At 39.1% G+C, this 19,993-nt stretch overlaps 1 protein-coding gene and 1 pseudogene across 1 annotated transcript in view; one reads left to right on the top strand and one right to left on the bottom strand.

Annotated features, from left to right (window-relative positions):
- Positions 1-10,810, top strand: part of PLCZ1 (phospholipase C zeta 1) — a 50,011-nt gene extending 39,201 nt beyond the window's left edge. The window contains exons 11-13 of the mRNA XM_055565798.1: positions 5,525-5,648; positions 9,407-9,556; positions 10,725-10,810. Coding sequence (XP_055421773.1) covers positions 5,525-5,648; positions 9,407-9,556; positions 10,725-10,810 — 360 coding nt within the window. The remainder of the gene's footprint in view (positions 1-5,524; positions 5,649-9,406; positions 9,557-10,724) is intronic.
- Positions 10,811-12,562: 1,752 nt separating this feature from the next.
- LOC129639601 (ADP-sugar pyrophosphatase-like) lies at positions 12,563-14,354 on the bottom strand (annotated as a pseudogene).
- Between the last annotated feature and the right edge of the window lie 5,639 nt (positions 14,355-19,993).

The following is a 19,993-nucleotide window of genomic DNA, read 5'->3' as shown; positions in this document are numbered from 1 at the left end:
TTTTGTTGCCTTTTTGCATGAATGAAAAAATCCAAAAAGTTGCATTGTTCTAATTAGAGGAACATGTCTAGTTGTTCTAGGGAATAGCTGGGACGAAGCAGCCACTTTTTCAGGCCCCTTCCTAATCCACACAAATCTCATTGATGTGCTTCTGTGTGCTCTCAATCTGCTGCTGCTACTGCTGCTGCTGCTAAGTCAAATCAGTCGTGTCCAACTCTGTGCGACCCCATGGACTGCAGCCTACCAGGCTCCTCCGTCCATGGGATTGTCCAGGCAAGAGTACTGGAGTGGGTTGCCATTGCCTTCTACCTCCAAGCAATTCTTTCTCACTTTCATTTGTGGGTTCCTCTTTAGTTGTTATTTAGTCACTAAATCATGTGTAACTGTTTTGCAGCCCCATGGACTGTAGCCCACCAGGCTTCTCTGTCCTTGGTATTTCCCAGACAAGAATACTGGGGTGGCTTTCCATTACCTTCTCTAGGGAATCTTCCCAACCCAGGGATTGCACCCACATCTCCTGATTTGACAGGTGTTTTCTTTACTATTGAGCCACCTGGGAAACCCCTGCATGCTTAGTCGCTCAGTCGTGTCTAACTTTTTGCGACCCCATGCACTGGAGCCTGCCAGGCTCCTCTGTCTATGGGATTCTCCAGGCAAGAATACTGGAGTGGGTAGCCATTCTCTTCTGCAGGGTAACCCCTACGTGCCCCTAAAATATTCATGTTGCCAAAGGCTTTTTCTCAATCCTCACCTCAAACTAAACATTCTCTTGGTGTTCTTTTATACACTTTAATGGTTTCAACCACAAACATGCTCACATTGCTAATCTGACTTCATTTTTTTACTCTAAAGGCTTATTTTTAATAGCCCATCTAGCATCCCTACCAGTGTTCTGTCAGACTTAAAATATTAAAGCTGAACATCCCTTCCTAGTTAACCTCTTCTATTTTGGTGAAATCTCAGTGTATTGAGTCAAATTCATTTATTCAGTTGACTCAGGCCATAAAATTGGGAGCTGTTCTTCTCTTCCACATCTCCTTCACGTCCCATGTCTTATCAGTCTCTAACTTCTGTAGATCTTACTTTAACTGTCTTTCTTATTCATTCCCTTGATCCGATGTCATTGCTGCTGTCCTTTTTTTAAGGAATTTGTTACCTGTCATCACCTCTATTCCTTTGGCTTCCTAAGGGGCTTTTAGGTAGCCTGTCTCAGTCATCCTGATCCATCTTCTACAAGTCAACAAGAGAGATTTTGCTGAGGTTAATCTGATCATGTCTACTTAATATTTATTTGTGTCTCCTGATTGTTTTCTTAGTCTGGCTTTGTCCCACTCCTCTAGCCTCATCTCTCACCACTTCCAGCATTTTAACCCATTTTAAAACCATATGGAAGCCTTTTTTTTTTTTTTTGTCCACAATGGCACCTCTAGGTACTGCATATGCTGTTTCCTTTGACTGGACTACTCTTCCATTCTTCATCTGCCTGTTGCATTCTGACTCATTTTCAAGACTTTCAGAGTCACTTCTTTTTGGAAACCTTTTCCTGTGCTAAGTTGCATTTCTTTTGGAGTTTTCTTCTGTTTTTCCATGACACCCTATGTTGTTGTTTAGTCACTCAGTCGTGTCCGACTCTTTGGCAATTCCATGGACTGTAGCTGACCAGGCTCCCCTCTCCATGGGACTTCCTAGGTAAGAATATTGGAGTGGGTTGCCATTTCCTTTTCTGGGAAGTCTTCCTGGCCAAGGACTCGAACCCACGTCTCCTGCATTGGCAGGCAGATTCTTGACCACTGAGCTACCAGGGAAGCCCATAAAACCCTATACATGCATGCATTATGGCGCTTACCGCACCGTGAGTTATAATTATTTACTTGTTATACTTGTCTTTCTCCCCCCACTTGTCTGAGGGTCCTTTAAAAATAAGGACTATGTTTTGTTCAATCCTTATCCACAGTCACTGACACAAAGTATTTGCTTAGTACATGTAGGTTAATTTGAAAAAGCGAAGCTGGGAGATAGCTGGTATGCACAGATGTTTATAAATGCCACCTATTTATACTCCAAAAGGGGCTTAAGTGACATGATGTGAAAGAGGTAGGGTTAATGATTTTCCTAGGAAGCTGCTCTCATAGCCACATGGGTCTTCCCCTCTTCTGATTGTTCTAGAGAGCTTTGTGATTACCTGCACAAATTGTGGAGAGCATAATTTGAGAATCAGAAGACCCAGTTTTGCCATTATTTTTCTTAGGTCCTTGATAAAGTCATTCAGCATTTCTGGTTTACTCTTTGTCATCTGTAAACAGAGAACTTTGGATTAAATCAGTTATTTTCAAGCTTATAAAAACTATGGAATAATTTCCTAAGTTTAAAGTCTCCTGAGTAAGACCACCAGATGAAAGCAAGAGCTATCTGGTTGACCACTAAGGGTCGTCTGCTTGACATCCATCCTTTGCAGTGGCCCCTGAAAGGGCTTTGTGAATCGGAGTGTACAAATTATTTGAACAATAAATCTCTTAAATTCTATTTCAGTGCTCATATTCAATTATCATTATTACTTAGTTAGCATTTTTTTTTTTTTTGTCATGAGTTACACCTTCTCCCTAATGAAGAGGATATATTGCCTGGAGGGCTGATAGTCAGCTGATGCATGGGTGTTCAGTCACTGTCGTGGGTGTTCAGTCATTGTCGTGTGTGACTCTTTGGGACCCAATGGACTGTAACCCACTAGGCTCCTCTGTCCATGGAATTCTCCAAGCAAGAATACTACAGCGGGTTGCTGGGCCAATTCCATGCTGATCATTAAATATTTGTGCAGTCACTCTGGTTTCTAGTGGGTGCTGCTATGTGTGGAGGTAGGAAAGGAAAAATTACACATTGGCACTTTTTTCTTTTCTCTTCCCTCCTTTTTTATTTTTAATAAACTTTTATTAGATACAGCCTAATTCTTTTTCTTTCTTTCATTTTTCCCTTTATTCAAAGTTATTTATTTGTTCCTATTTATTATAATCTTCAGAAATTGAAATCATGTCTCAATTTCTACATTACTGATAGCTCAGTTGGTAAAGAATCTGCTGGCAATGCAGGTGATCCTGCTTTGATTTCTGGGTTGGGAAGATCAGCTGGAGAAGGGATAGGCTATCCACTCCAGTATTCTTGGGCTTCCCTTATGACTCAGCTGGTAAAGAATCCACCTGCAATGTGGGAGATGTGGGTTCGATCCCTGGGTTGGGAAGATTGCCTGGAGAAAGGAAAGGCTACCCACTCCAGTATTTTGGCCTAGAAAATTCCATGGACCGTATAATCCATGGGGTCCCAAAGAGTTGGACAGGACTGAGCGACTTTCACTTTCATGCTTTTTAAATTAGTACACTTCAAGTGCTGTTCTTTTTTTATTTAGACTTTGTTCCTTTTGTTCAGTTCAGTTGCTGTCGTGTCCGACTCTTTGTGACCCCATGGACTGTGGCATGCCAGGCCTCCCTGTCAGTCATCAACGCCCAGAGTTTACTCAAACTCATGTCCATTGAGTCGATGATGCCATTCAGCCATATCATCCTCTGTCGTCCCCTTTTCCTCCCACCTTCAATCTTTCCCAGCATCAGGGTCTTTTCCAATCAGTCAGTTCTTCGCAACATGTGGCCAAAGTATTGGAGTTTCAGCTTCAACATCAATCCTTCCAATGAATATTCAGGACTAATTTCCTTTAGGATGGACTGGTTGGATCTCCTTGCTGTCCAAGGGACTCTCAAGAGTCTTCTCCAACACCATAGTTCAAAAGCAACAATTCTTTGGCACTCAGCTTTCTTTATAGTCCAACTCTCACATCCATACATGACTTCTGGAAAAACCATAGCTTTGTCTAGATGGACCTTTGTTGGCAAAGTGTTTCTGCTTTTTAATATGCTGTCTAGGTTGGTCATAGCTTTTCTTCCAAGGAGCAAGTGTCTTTTAATTTCATGGCTGCAGTCACCATCTGCAGTTATTTTGGTGCCCAAGAAAATAAAGTCTCTCACTGTTTCCCCATCTATTTGCCATGAATTGATGGGACCAGATGCCATGATCTTTGTTTTCTGAATGTTGAGCTTTAAGCCAACTTTTTCACACTCCTCTTTCACTTTCATCAAGAGGCTCTTTAGTTCTTCGCTTTCTGCCATAAGGGTGGTGTCATCTGCATATCTGAGGTTACTGATATTTCTCCCAGCAATCTAGATTCCAGCTTGTGCTTCATCCAGTCCAGCATTTCTCATGATGTACTCTGCATATAAGTTAAATAAGCAGGATGACAATATATAGCCTTGACGTACTCCTTTCCCTATTTGGAACCAGTCTGTTGTTCCATGTCAAGTTCTAACTGTTGCTTCCTGACCTGCATATAGGTTTCTCAAGAGGCAGGTAAGGTGGTCTGGCATTCCCATCTCTTTCAGAATTTTCCATAGTTTATTTTGATCCACACAGTCAAAGACTTTGGTATAGTCAATAAAGCAGAAATAGATGTTTTTCTGGAACTCTCTTCCTTTTTCCATGATCCAGCGGATGTTGGCAATTTGATCTCTGGTTCCTCTGCCTTTTCTAAAACCAGCTTGAACATCCAGAAGTTCACGGTTCACGTACTGTTGAAGCCTGGCTTGGAGAGTTTTGAGCATTACTTTGCTAGCGTGTGAGATGAATGCAGTTTTGTGGTAGTTTGAGCATTTTTTGGCATTGCCTTTCTTTGGGATTGGAATGAAAACTGACCTTTTCCAGTCCTGTGGCCACTGCTGAGTTTTCCAGATTTTCTGGCATATTGAGTACAGCACTTTAACAACATCATTTCCTTTGTTCCTTAAAGTAAAATAAATCTGTGCTTCAACAATTAGCTTGAATAATAGAAGGTGAAATAAAATTATTATTAATTACTTTGTTAAACATTTTTCTGCTATTCAATCCCTAAGATATGTATATATGAAATAATTGATTTTTCAAACTCAGGTGACTTATGATAATATAGACAACAATGGATAAGGTAAAAATTCATGATAATTTATCCAAATATATAAATTATATTGTCAGAAAATGCTATCATAGAAAATTATGTGGTGCTTTTTCGTACATTTCAGAAGTAATATTTATAGTTTCCATTTTTTCTGTTGTTTATAGACTATATAGATTTAAAAATAGTTCAAGTTATCAGAGTGCTCAGTCTGTATTATAGCCTAAGGGGGGTCATGATATTTTTAAACATTGCTTTGTAACAATCATAACAAATGCTGTTAGAATAAAAATATATGTTCGACCATAAATATTGGAGAATGTGGATTCTACTATAATCACATCTGGGTCAAATGGAATAATTTGGTAATCATCTTTTGATACCTAAGTTGAAATTTAACTCAAAAAGGACTAAAATTTAAGATTTGCTTTGTTTTCTGTTGTTTTTTGGTGGGACTTGACTTAGTTCATAATAATTTTTGGAAAACATTTTATTTTGAAAGTTAGCAGTGATACAGTTTGTTCTGTTGAATTCTTGAATTTACTTATTTTTGTGCAGCTCATCAGTGGTATCCAGTTGCCTCCCAGTTATCAAAACAAAGCTGATACCTTAGTGATTGTAGAAATTTTTGGGGTTCCAAATGATCAAATGAAGCAGCAGAGTCGTGTGATTAAAAAAAATGGTGAGCTCCTAATATATTTTATTGATCGGTCTATTAGACTTCATGTTGGAAAGCTTAAAAATTATGTATTGATAGTGTTTTGATACATATTTATTTTTCATAAGGAAGAGCTTTTGCATTATGTTCAAGATGACGAAAGTATTATATCAGCAAAAAAATTTGATAATGACTTAATGTTGGTTAGATATAGTTTCAATTACAGATACAAAAATGTATCTGACCTGAAGAAGTAGTGTTTTTTCCATTTGTACTTCCTCTTTATGTTTTCTTATTTGACTGATTAAGAGAGATATTTTGACTGCCTCAAATCTAGCTGCTAGCTTCTGTGTAAAATAAACAGCTTAAGATTTCTCTGATATAGTGTGTTGCATAGTTTTACTTAACAGCCTGAATTATTTTAGATCAAAGGTCTGTGGCTTCTGACTCAGCATGCCATAGAAACCTACGCATAACAGTATTTGGATTCATAATTCAGTCATTTTTGCCAGAAGGGAAATGTAGGAATGAAAGGAGTGACCTTGGTGAGATTTCCAGTGTGCCAGCATCTCATGACAGTTTACATAATAAATTACTAACACTGGTATTTATTCTCTGAAGTTGAAATCATTAAGGACAGTAGAAAAGTATAGACTCTTGGGGCTGACTGTTAGTCAGATAGTCAGAATCACTCAGGAAGAGAACTTGCAGCTGATCCTTTGAGAGTAGAACCTTCTTTGAGTGAATATTCTCAAAGTATAGTGGACTTCATTTCAGAGTCTAGAAATGTGCTCCAGGTTGAATGGCATGGACAGAGAAGCAGGTGCAGTTTGAGCTATCTTTTTCTTCTTTGGTGATAATTCCCTCAAAATCCAATGTTTGCCTCCTCCCAAACCCCAAATATTCCTCCACCTCATCCTCTAGGAACAAAGGAGAGAAAAAAGTTTTGGAAAGTTTTATTACCTCACCCTGTGTTATCATTGGGAAGGGATATTAGTAGTAACTCACTGCCTTATTTGGCTCCCGTTAGAGTGAAATGGCAGTGTCAAGAAATGGTAACTGCTAATATCAGGAAGCTTCTGGCAACCTATCCTTTGTTCTCTCCATCCCCCTTACTTGAGTCTTCATGACTAAATGCAAAGAACATTAATTTATTCCATGCACCTCTTATGTAATACTGTGATTTTAGCTCCCATTAGAAATTTGATTGCATCCCTGGTTTTATGGGAATATACCTACAAAAATTCAGTTTGGTTCATCAGACCTTACTGAGTATCAAAAAACTTAAAACCTCTATTAACTACATTCTTATGTATGCCCCAACTAATTCTATTATAGATAGTTTATAGTTCAGTATGGAATATGAGATGTAAGTGAAATTGTTATGAAAGTCATTAGTGCCTTAAAGAAAGTCAAAGAATTGTATGGAAGGGGCAAATTTGAAGATGGTTCTTGGCAAATGAGTAGAATTTTTTTTTGTAGAGATTGAGGATAAGGGAATTTTCTTTCTTTCTTTTTTCTCCATTTTTGGCCACACTTTGAGACTTGTGGGATCTTAGTTCTCTGACCAGGGATAGAACCCAGGTGATAGCGGAGAAAGTGCTGAATCCTAACCACTGTTGCTCTAGGGAATTCCCTAGGATAAGGAAATTTAAGGCAAAAGTAATAATATGTGTGCTAAAACATGGAGAAAACAAAATTCAAACATGTTAGCAGAAAGTACAAAAGTTCAAGTACAGTATACTTAAGAAAGATTAGTTGTGAGATAAAATGAGAGATTTACTTTGGGGATGGCTATGGAAAATCGTGAAAGACATGACACAGTATTAGAAACTTTCTTTTCTGTATAAAATGAATAAAATTAAAACTTTTAAACAGGGATATAAAGCACTAAGAACTGAGTGTTCACAGAGATCATTTCTACAGAGTAGAGAGGAAGAAGTGTGAGAGAGAGAGATGAGAAATACAGGAGAGAGTCAGGATGTGGTTTCACAGTGACACGATGCAGAAGTCAAATCTTAAAGAAGGTCTGCACCATCAGAAAAGGAATGGAGGATGCACATGAGGAAGGCTGGCAGGACTGAAAGAGAAGGGTGCTGAGATCGCCTAGTTACTAGGGTGATGGTAGTGCATGAAAGACAGGAGCGTCTGGGAGGAAAACAATCAGGTTTGCGTACAATAAGGAAGTGATTTTTAGAAATATTTATTCATTTGGTTGCATCAGGTGTTAGTTGCAGCATGGAGTATCTTCATTGCGTCATGTGGGATCTTTCCTTGCGGTGCTGGATTCTCTAGTTGTGGCGCAGGCTCTGGGATGCACAGGCTTCAGTAGCTGCAGCACTTGGTCTTTCTAGTTGTGGTGGGTAGGCTTCATTGCTCCAAAGCACGTGGGATCTTAGTTCCCTGAACAGGGATTGAACCTGGGTCTCCTGTATTGCAAGATGGATTCTTAACCATTGGACCACTGATTTTTAACTGTATTTGTAACTATCAAATTAGTTTTTTTTTTTTTTAACTTTGACAACTAAAAGGACTTTCACATATATCTATGTATGATTTTACATGTGTATGAAAGAGAGAGTATGGTCAAGCAGGGTTAGAAGACAGAGAATAAGTCAGTATAAGAATTTTGTGCAGACATTTTGCAGTGTCTATAGAGATTTCACTCTTAAACCTGTTTCCTGTACTTCACTGAATTATTTCTCTATTAGGGCAAGGTAAGATGGTCATTATTTCAATGTGAGTCAATTCGTTTAATATTTTCACTAGCATTGACTGCATTCTGAATTCCTATCTAGTAAACATGCACTTGTGACCACAGATAGACCATAGAAAGCATAGATATGGTATAATAGTCACAGATGCTTCAATAAGTGCTGAAACATGACACAAAGGACAAATCTTTTGAGGTAGTATGTGTAGCATTGCCTTTGAACATGAAAAACAATGCATTATTTTTCCCTGAACTTTTTTTATTAAAGTAAAAGCATTTATTTGATCTGGATGAGAATTTCTTGGTTCCATTCAATTATGCTTAATTTTTATCTGATTTGGGTCACATTGTAATGCAATTTGGATTTCTTGTTTGGCAGGAGAGTATTTGGGATGATCTGTTTTGCTAGGGACATAGATTACTCATCAATTTTGGATTTGAAAATAAGCATTTAATCAAAAGAAGGATCAAGAGCTGACTTTAGAGCAAACATTAGTGAGCTCTCAGTCCAACCACTGTCTGTAGTTCTTCCTATAATATGTCCTGATCTAGAAAAATGATGTTATATAACTTCCTGTTGTCTCAAGTTCTTTGTTGATAAAATACTTGAACACGACAGTCATACTGTATAATAGTTACACGTTTCTGCTGTGAAATCAGACACCATTTGTTTGATTTCCTGCCCCACTACTTAATGGCTATTTCTTGAAGGCTATTTCATACACACAAAAAATGGCTATTTTTTGAAGGTTATGAAACATCTTTATGACTCAGTTTCCCATCTGTAAGTGTTGATAGAAATAACCCTGGTGTGAAGATTAAGTGAGATTATCTCCTTAAAGTTTTTAGAATATTGCCCAGCACTTGTAAACACCTAATAAGTATTATTATTGCCATTATTATTTCTTTCTTATTGGATGCATAAAGATTTAAGTCCTCTAAACCATTAGTTTTCATTATTACTATTAAAGTGTTAAAAATAAGAATTTTAGAGAACAGATATTAAGCATTTTCCCCTAGGAACAGTGTTTGATTTTTTTTTTTATTCTATCTCTTCCTTATGTTTCAGCTTTTAATCCAAGATGGAATGAAACATTCACATTTGTTATTCAGGTGCCAGAATTAGCATTGATTCGTTTTGTTGCTGAAAATCAAGGTTTAATAGCTGGAAATGAATTTCTTGGACAATATACTTTACCAGTTCTATGCATGAACAGAGGTAATATTCTGAAAAATAAGATGACTGTGCTAATATTTAGGTGTTACTTGAGTTTAACAAAGAGACTCTTTGATATACCAAATAGCTCTCTTCATGACAGATATGTAAAGAAAAAAAATATATATATTGATATAGTTTATATATATATATATATATATAGTTCTTCCTAGTGGAATTATAGAAGTATGTTCTGATACATAAGGTGGGATTGGGGACTGGGAATGCCAGAAAGACTAATTAGACAAACTTGACTTATATGAAAATTTCTCTGCATGGATTATAGCTCTTTTGTTTCAGTTAAGAGTAGGCATGACTGCCATGAAGGAATGAAGGATGGGAACCATTCAGAAGGGAGAAGCAGTGACTCTTTTTTTCCACCTGAGAAGAGACAGGGAGCCTAAGACTCTTATCTTGACTCTTTTCAGAGCTGCCTTGCAGTCACACCTCTGGGGTGATTTACAGTGTGCTTCCAATTTTATCCTTATATTTATTTCTCTAGTACCATCTGAGATGTACCTAGAAAACAGCCTTTCTGAAGCAGAAGGGTGATGGCTAATTTTGGAGATGCATCATTTTTGGGGCGGGGCAGGGGGGAAGTATGAGCTGTTGTGGTACTTAATATGAAGTTGGAGTAGAAACTTCAAATATTTTATTTTGGAGGAAAATGAATATACATGATGGAATATAGTTGCGTAGTCCTAGTTTTTATATGTACTTTATATTTCTTGCTGGGAAAGATTGAAGGCAAAAGGAGAAGGGGGAAGCAGAGGATCAGATGGTTAGATAGCATCACCGACTCAATAGACATGGATTTCTGGCACAACAACAGACAGCACAAGACTTGACATGAGACAGTCAATTTATATCTACCCCAAGTATGAGATTCAGGGGAATACAGTGCATTTTTACAGTTAACACTGTAGCAGTGGAAAATATTTTGGGCATCCCTATAGCCCAACTCATGGACATGAATTTGAGCAAACTCCAGGAGATAGTGGTGGACAGAGGAGCCTGGCATGCTGTATAGTCCATGGGGTTGCAAAGAGTCAGACACGAGTTAGCGACTGAGCAACAAACAACAAAGTATGTTATTTCTCAGGAGCCCTATTGGGGCCCCTGCTGATGAATGTATTTTTATTGTGTTAATCAGATGTGATTCCTTTTGCAGGTTACCGTCGTGTTCCTCTGTTTTCCAAAATGGGTGAGAGTCTTGAGCCCGCTTCCCTTTTTATTTATGTTTGGTACATCAGATAGCCACTCATGGTACTTGACATATCATTAGCTTACACATTGCAATAAAACAGTCTAGAATGAATGTCTAGATATTTTTTCTCTTTTTAAATTTATTTATTATTTTTTTAATGTAAAGAAAAATAAGTATTTTGAAGTACTGAGCAAATTCACTTTTAAATATGCAAACTAGAGCAATGGAAACAAAACAAAAGCTTCAGTGGGTCCCGACTCAGTGTGACATCCTTGTCAGCCAATTTCTCTTGCCCCCCTGTTTCTGAGGCTGCTCTTTCAACTTGCTTGTATCATGTTTAATTAGTAGAATTTACAAGTTTCTAAAATATGTCTGAGTGAATAAGATATGTTGGCAAATATTTGGAGGTATAAAAGAAATGTGAAATCTAAGAGTGTTTTAACTTCTAGACACCCACTAGTGCATATCGTAGTGGGAAGGAATTGGATTCCAGGTGCTTAGTACCCTTTTACATCCTGGAGAGTAATTAGCCCTTACACTGTCAGACTAGTTCTTAGATGCTGTGCCCTGGATTGGGTACCCTGTAATTACATAGACGTTTTTATGAGTGCGTATGATTTTGATTTGCGTTCAACTGCCTTCCAGACTCTGTATCTCTAAAAGTGATCTACTACAGTGGCTTACATGCTCAGATCTCGGAATGAATTTGCACTGTGTCTGAATCTGCTTCCCTGCTGGCTCAGCTGGTAAAGAATCTGCCTGCAATGTGGGAGACCTGGGTATGATCCCTGGGTCGGGAAGATCCCCTGGAGAAGGGAAAGGCTACCCACTCCAGTATTCTGGCCTGGAGAATTCCATGGACCATATAGTCCATGGGGTCTCAAAGAGTCAGATGCAACTAAGTGACTTTCACTTCTCTTCTGAATCTGCACTAAGTGTACATTGAAGTTAGTCTCTTGGTCAGATTTGAAATTGCTGTGCTATTTCGTATACTGGGCTTCTCACCATCAGCAGGGTTTTGCTTTACTAAATGTCACATGTCGAAGAATATGGTTCAGTATTAACTGTTTTTCAAAAAACCAAGCATACTAATACTGATTCTACCACATTGTTGCATGGCGGTGAGGTGAAATCACCCAGTTGCCCTTTTGACAACAAAGAGGGCCATTATAAGTATTTCTTGAAAATAAATTTGACTTTATAATTAAAACAACAAAAATGACTCTTTGTTTATGATTGTTAATGCATTATCACTTGATAGCCAGAAAAATACACTAAAAAGTCATCTACCATGTTTTCCTACTATCATGGTTTAGCCTCAGAACTAAATATTTAAAATAAACATGCCACTGGAAATTGAAATACCCAGCCCATAAGAAGTTGGGTATCCCAGATTGCTCAGTGTATAATCATCCAGATCCTCCTTCATGGGCTGTCAGGAGTTAAGACCAAGAGACAGTCTTCCCAGTGGGCTTCCCCAGTGGCACGGTGCCTGCAGTGCAGAGGAGTCCAGAGATGCGGGTTCGATCCTTGGGTTGGGAAGATCCTTTAGAGTAGGAAAGCACTGGAAAAAACTCATAGACTGAGGAGCCTGGCAGGCTATGGCCTATGGACTCACACAAGAGTTGGGCACAATGAGCACATGAGCACAGTCTTCCCAGGGGGGAAATGAACAGCCAATTCTCACAGGAATGCTTCTCTTTTGCCAGATTACAAAAGGATTTTATATTTATTTATAATGCTTTTATTTTATGAAAAAACCAATTTCAAATCTCCCTGGAAACTAAGCTGGATACAAAGTCTTAGTGAAGGAGGCCTGGTGGTTCTGCGTACAGAAACATGGCTACTGTCCTTTGGCATTCCAGCTTCAGGAAGAGCCCTTCAAAAGGCCTCATGTGTGCATGTTTTAGTGACCTGAACACAGAAATAGACTCTGGCATCTACTCTCAGATACCCTTCAGCTACCAGAGCGTCCCATCTCTTCAGCAGGTCATTCTTTAGTAAGGAAATTACTTCCGCAAATTCTCCATCTCCTGACTGTGGCTTAGGCCTTACATTTTCATTATCATCTCCACTGAGAGTTATGGTAGAGATGTGCGTGGTGCAACTAATTTGACAAACCCAGATCCATACGTATGGCTGAAGAACATGCAGCATTACCGTTATAGCTGGCTTTCTTCCTCGAGCTCCCGAAGAGCAGCTGCTTCTGAGCTTTCACTGTCATCCATCGGACAGGGGGGAATTCATGGCAGTAGCCTCCCATTGGTGGTTGGAACTGCTTCACTAGAATGATGCGTTCCTAGCAAAGGGTTCTTTGAGGCTCTGGGGTAACTGCCACCCCCATCACCTGACTATCCTCTTTGCTTTGCTGTTTCACAAGTTCTTGTGTGACCAGTAGGATCCTTGTAAGTTGTTTTTTCAAGCATGATCCATTCCAGAAGGATCTTATTTAAATCATTTACTGTTCAACCTAATAGCAAGTGGCCTGTTCTACCCATTAATGCAAGGCTTTCACTTTCTCTAAACTCCTAAAACCTTTTAAAGATTTGGAATTCCATGAAAGTTTAAAGGCTTTTATCGGTGAATATTGTGAGTTCCTTAATTCTTGAAGCAGAAAGAACTTATTTGTCATTTATACTGAAAAGATTTAAAATAAGGAAGAAAAAAGGATCTTCCTTTCTCACTTTACTTCAGGTACCACTCAAACTCAGCTCACTCTTTGAAGACAAAATCTTTCTTTAATATCCCACACTACTTTAGAAATGCAATTTTGAAAGGAAACATTAGATTATTATTTCCTTTCCAGTAATCTTGGAATGTCTTTAGGCATGTTTGTTTCCATTTTCTGTGCATTATTTATCATTTACATCACCCTTTAAATTAAACTGGTACCATTATTATTACTATTATTATTTTCTCACAAGAGCTTTTACCAGATACTACCCATAGAAACTCCACTGCCAGAGATGTTCTCATATTAGAGAAGATTGGGAATGGTGTGAAAAGCCAGCTTTGACTTATTTCTAAGCCTAATTCACTTGTAGAAAAATAATTGTGTTGGTGAGGGAAAGGAAACAGAAGAAACAGCTAAAATGAACCTCTAGGCCGTGCTAACGGAAGATCTTTTAGCTTTTAAACTCTAGTTTACATGTCACTTCCTCAGGGTGGCCATCCATGACCTCCTAGATTAGGTTACATTCCTTGCTTTTTTATGTCTCAACGCAACTGAGGAAAGTGACAGCTAAGAAGTGACTTTGCATTGTCAGGGAGGCCTTGGTGTTGCTGGGAGCTAGCCTGACACTCACAGTCAGGCTACGGTGTTCGTTTGCCAGACATGAACAATTTCACATCAATACCCAACAGGGCCACTATGTGACCAAGATGGATAAGGAGAAAAACGGGACCAGTCTGTAAGTCTGTAACCCTGGTGGGGCACCTGACGGAGCATGAATATTGTCCAAACACCAAAGTGCCAAACACTCTTGGGGAAACCTGAATGACTCTTGGATTCTTCACCTGCTTCCCTGGACCTTCTCTCAAATCACCTAACACAAGCCTGAATCCAATAGTACGTCCTTTGCTGAGACAATCCATGGCTCTTCATTTGTGTATCTCCCTCATTGAGATTAGGAGTCAACCCACTGTGTGTATTTCTGGTGATCTTTGGCTGGAGGTCATTAACACAAACTTGGACTCTTCCTTTTGTTACTCTCATGACCTTGTAGTGATCAATGACAGGAAAGTTTTGTTATGTCATTAATTTTGACCTTTATTTTTTCCCCCTTGCTTCTGGTTGTTTAGAACTTCAAATAGAAAACATGCAGATCACAGTCTAGACTTGCCTTGACTTTTGTTTGGGAGATGGTGGCCACTGGAGGCCACTGATGGTGGTTGCTCTTAAGTTGCCCTATTTTTGAAAGAAGTGTGGAAGAACTGCCTAGAGCTGTAAAAAGGAGGTCTTTATGTAAATTTTGGGTAGGGAGGAGTATATGGTGTCTTGAGATGCAGACATGTGAATCCCAAATTCCACTTGAAATATTTATGCAAATTTCAGGAGTTATTTGGGAGCCACAAAAGCAGGAACCTCATGTTGTGGATTAGAATTGGGAAAATGGAATCGCTTACTTTTAGTGAAGCCCTTCTGGGCTTGACCAATGAACATTTTATTGAGAGACTCTATGAATTAGATTCTATTTTCAGGAGTTATTGAAATTCCTTGTTTTTTGGTAGTCTCTAAACATTTGCTGAATTACATTTCTTTCAAGGTAACAACCCTCTGGAAATATTTGTACCAACAAAGCTTTCTTGTGATGCATTCTGGATTCTTAGGCCATAAAGTTTGAGTCCCCTGTAGTATTTGGAGGTAAGTTATTTTTACCAGCCACTAGAAATTTCCATTTAAACATCAAAGGGGTAGATTAAAGCAGAATTTGAGCTTATGAGAGGTTGGTCTTCTTTGAGTCTTGCATTCTTACGCATCACCTTAGCACATGGTAGTGGTGGGGATGGTGGTGGGAGCTGGTGTTAAATTCCTTACAAAACTACACATTTGCAGGAACCCGTGCTCTCTGTCTACTTTCCATTCCATTTGTATACAATTTAACCTTTAAAAAAATATTTATTTATTTGACTGTGCCAGGTCTTAGTTGCAGCATGTGGGGACTAGTTGTTTTATGTTTCAGGTTTTTTGACCTAGAGGCATGTGGGATCTTACCTCCCCAACCAGGGATCAAATCCACACCCCCTGCATTGGATGGTGAAGTCTTAACCACTGTCCCTAAAGTTTTTTTTCTGATGACATGAGGAAAGCTTTTGGTATTTCCCCCCTCTTATTGTTTTAATATTCTTTTCAGATAGTTTGAGCTGGGTTTATAACTTTTTTTTTTTACTCCATCCTCTGGTCTGTCTATTTCTGTAGTTCATATAAGGATAACAGTGTTTCCTGGACCTGAGTGTCATGTTTACTTTTCCTATCCCTTTGCTCTGGCCTAGGCATTTGTTTTTCTTTGTACTCTCAAAGTTCTGTCTTGAGGGAGATGAAGTCAGTGAGTTTCATGTTTGTTCCACATCCCTTGTTCACATGAGTCTTGACCATCTTGATCCTCTGGATCAAGGATCCTCTGGAGTAGGTTGTGTTGTCATTATTTAGTTGCAAGTCATGTCTGACTCTTCTGTGACTCCATAGATTATAGCCCACCAGGCTCCTCTGTCCATGGAATTCTACAGGCAAGGATACTGGAGTGGGTTGCCATTTCCTTCTCTAGGGGATCTTCCTGACCCAGGGATCAAACCCTTATCTCCTGCACTGGCAGACGATTCTTTACCACTGAGCCACCCAGGAAGTGGTTAGTCTCACCTAAACTGTTCCTTTCAGACCAGTATCTGCTCCAGAGCAAGTCTTGACCTGTAACCATCCTGTCTGATTTCCCTTCAGTAAGTCCTCTGTTTGCTTCATTTTCCCTTACAGTACCAGTTCTAGAGATTTTCCAAATAGGTTCCCCTAGGCCCTCTTGCCAATAATTATTTTCCTTTGAAAGTCACATAATAATTCTTGGAATCCTTTACACCTGTCTTCCTGGGTTTCCCTCTCAAATATGACCAGATTCGCTTATCACTTAATTACTCTGTCTCAGTTTTTGAGAGATGGTTTCCCAGTTGTTCTTACAAAATGCTGCTGCTTTATGAGAAATCTTTTTAAAGTTTTTCTAATTTTAACTCTCTCTAGGATGTCATGATAGCTGCTCTCCAAGGCCTTTCCTCTTTTTATCTGGTTGACTTTTTTTTTGAACCAGTAACAATTGAAATATATTGCCCTTTTCGATTACTTTTTCAAGAGAAACTGGATTTGAATCTGTCACCTTTTTCACTTTGTAGTTCTCTCTCCTGGCTCTTAGCATCTCATTTCCCCTTCATATCTGCCCAGTTTATGTTTTTAAGACCCCAGTATTTCTTTCAAGGAAATATCATTCTCATTACTACTCTGTTTTATGCCTTCTATTTTATTTTCCTTTTTCTACTACCTTTGTTCTGATGGTAAGAAATTCCAGTTCCTTCTTGATTCCTGGGGTAAATCAGAATTTCAGAGCCAGAGGCTAACGGGCACAGACTTTTAAATTGCTTTTTCAGTTTTGGGGCATTTAATAATCTCAGTCAGTTATTTTTTGACCTCAGCCTAGGAAGAGGGCATATTCTCTTTATGAAAAGAATACCCATTCTTTTTGATTTAAATATTAATAAAATCCACTTCCCTTCTGGCAGTTGGAGGCATGGTTGAAATATCTGAACTCTAATAATTAGAGTTTCTTTAATTATCAAATGTAGTACCTCCTTGAGACTAGTGTTATTTCTTTGACTGAAGACTGTGGACATGACACACAAATTCAGGTTTGGTCCCATCTCTTCCACAGCTGTTATCCTAAAGTCACTTCAAAATAATATACACATGCACACACACACAAACACAAGAACACAGTTTGGGGAAGTTGATACAGGAGGAAACATATCTGTCTCTGGAGCTAAGAATTTTAAGCTCTAACTTTACTAGAGTTTGTAGCACACTTTAAATTCAGCTAATGTTCAAATTTCTGGCCTAGTTATTTTGAGATATGGCTGAGAAATCCATTAAAGAAAGCAGCTGATGTTCTTTTATCACCTAATGCTTAAAAAGCTTAAGAAAATTTTAAAAGGGTTATCTTTCTCTTATAGTCTGTTTTGGTCTAAAGACTAAATCTTACATGGTCTGTACTCATTAATGCCTAAAGGTTTAATGCTACATCCCTTTAATGATAAAAACCAGTCATTTGGTACAATCTAAGCCATTACAAACTACCAAGGTTAATAAATCCACATAGCCTGTGCTTACCAAAGCCTAAAGTCCAAGCAGTGTCTCCTGGACTACTGAAACTTGTGTTGAGGCTGTGTTCACTCCAACATTACAATTTTTTTTTAAAATTCAATTTTGGCTGTGTTGGGTCTTCATTCTTGCGTTGGCTTTTCTCTAGTTTCAGCGAACAGGGGCTACAGTTCATTATAGGGCGTGGGCTTCTCATTGCAGTGGCTTCTCTTGTTGCCAAGCACAGACTCTAGGGCTCATGGGTTTCAGTAGTTTCAGCATGCGAGTTTTAGTAGTTGTGGCTCCTGGGCTCTAAAGCACAGGCTCAGCAGTTGTGGTACATGGGCTTAGTTGATTTGCAGCGTGTGGGATCTTTCCAGACCAAGGATCAAACCCATGTCTCTTGCATTGGCAGGTGGATTCTCCACCACTGAGCCAACAGGGAAGCTCTCCAATATTTTTATGAAGAAAAAGTGTTAGGTTTAATATGTTTATCTAAATTGTATTGAGAACATTCTGGATCCTGTGCTAAGAAATAAAATATCTTAATTTGTGATATTTGTGTTAACAATATGAGGGTTAGGGCTGCTGGGCAGTTTAGTCACTAGAATTTCTCTCATGTATTAAATCTTCACTTTGGGCCTAGATAATATGTCAATCATGGTAGCTCTTCAATAATCCATTTCTTTTTGGGAATCAAGTCCTGACCTTGAGCTGTGTTTGCTAGAAATGAGTCTGTTACCATAACCACTTAATTGTTTGATATCAGTAGCCATGTCATATCTGTGACCCTCAGTTTCTTTTAGCCTGTTCGTTTTGAGATGTCTTAGTTTTCTGTGGAAGTTTCTCAGGGATTTTGAAGATGAGAATGCAGGGGTTGGGGTTCATGGGTCAGGCAGTTGTCCAGTGCTTCCAGTCCCTCACATCCAGGTAACTTAAAAATCCGCCCCTCCCCCAGTGTGTATGTATACATTACATTCAAGAATTCATTTGACTGGAAAGTTTATGCTATGAGACATTTGAATATTATTAGTTTCTAAAACTATAATAATCTCTCCCTTCCACATCTCATTGGGTTTCCCTGATAGCTCAGTTGGTAAAGAATCCACCTCCAATGCAGGAGACCCCAGTTCAATTCCTGGGTCAGGAAAATTCACTGGAGAAGGGATAGGCTACCCATGACAGTATTCTTGGGCTTCCCTTTTGGATCAGCTGGTAAAGAATCCTCCTGCAATGTGTGAGACCTGGGTGTGATCCCTGGGTTGGAAAGATGCCCTAGAGAAAGAAAAGGCTACCCACTGCAGTATTCTGGCCTAGAGAATTCCATGGACTGTATAGCCCATGAGATCACAAAGAGTTGGACATGACTGAGCGGCTTTCACTTCCCCATCTCATTAGACTTCTTGTAAAAGGCAAATAAAATACAGATATAAAAAGGCTAAAAGAGCTGTAAAACATGATATGAATGAGGGTTAAGACTAGGAACCTTGTTTTTCTCGTTCACTGGTGTGCCATTCAGTCATTATTCAGGCATTTAATTTATAAAGACTTGCTAAGCATCTACTACATGCCAGGTTTTTGTAGGGGCTAGAACAGCAAAACAAATGAAGACTCTGTTAGATTCATTTGTTAGAGCTGCCATAAAAAATTACACCAACTCAGTGACTTAAACAACAGAAATGATTTTGTCTCACACTTCTGGGAGATAGAAGCCTGAAATTAAGGGGCTGGCAGGGTTGGTTCCTTCAGACAATCTGTTCCACGCATCTCTCCTAGCTCAGGTAGTTTGTTGGTATTCCTTGGCTTATACATGCATCACTCCAACCTCTACTTCATGTTTTCATATGGCGTTCTCTCTGGTTGCGGGTCCATGTCCAGATTTCCTCCTTTTACAAGGACGTTGGTAATATTGGATTACAGGCCCACTCTACTCTAGGATGACCTCTTCTTAGCTAGTTACATTTGCAGTGACCCCATTTCCAAATAAAGTTGCATTTTGAGGTTACTGGTGGTTACTGTGCTTTGTTGTGCTCAGTTGTGTCCAACTCTTCTGTGACCCCATGGACTGTAACCCTCCAGGGTCCTCTGTCCATGGAATTTCTCAGGCAAGAATACTAGAGTGGTTGCCATTTCCTTCTCCAAGAGATCTTTCCAAACCAGGGGTCGAACCCACATTTCCTGCATTGGCAGGCAGGTTCTATATCACTGAGCTACCTGGGAAGCCCTTCTGGTGGTTAGGACTTATCAATTTTGAGGGGACATAATTCAGTCCATAAAACTTACATAGTGAAAGTGAAGTTGCTCAGTCGTGTCCGACTCTTTGTGACCCCATAGACTGCAGCCTACCAGGCTCCTCCATCCATGGGATTGTCCAGGCAAGAGTACTGGAGTGGGGTGCCAT

The sequence above is a fragment of the Bubalus kerabau genome, chromosome 1 (assembly GCF_029407905.1).
Source record: "Bubalus kerabau isolate K-KA32 ecotype Philippines breed swamp buffalo chromosome 1, PCC_UOA_SB_1v2, whole genome shotgun sequence".
NCBI classification, from domain to species: domain Eukaryota; kingdom Metazoa; phylum Chordata; class Mammalia; order Artiodactyla; family Bovidae; genus Bubalus; species Bubalus kerabau.
The sequence above is the reverse complement of the archived record's forward strand: the minus strand, read 5'-3'. Positions and strand labels throughout refer to the sequence as shown.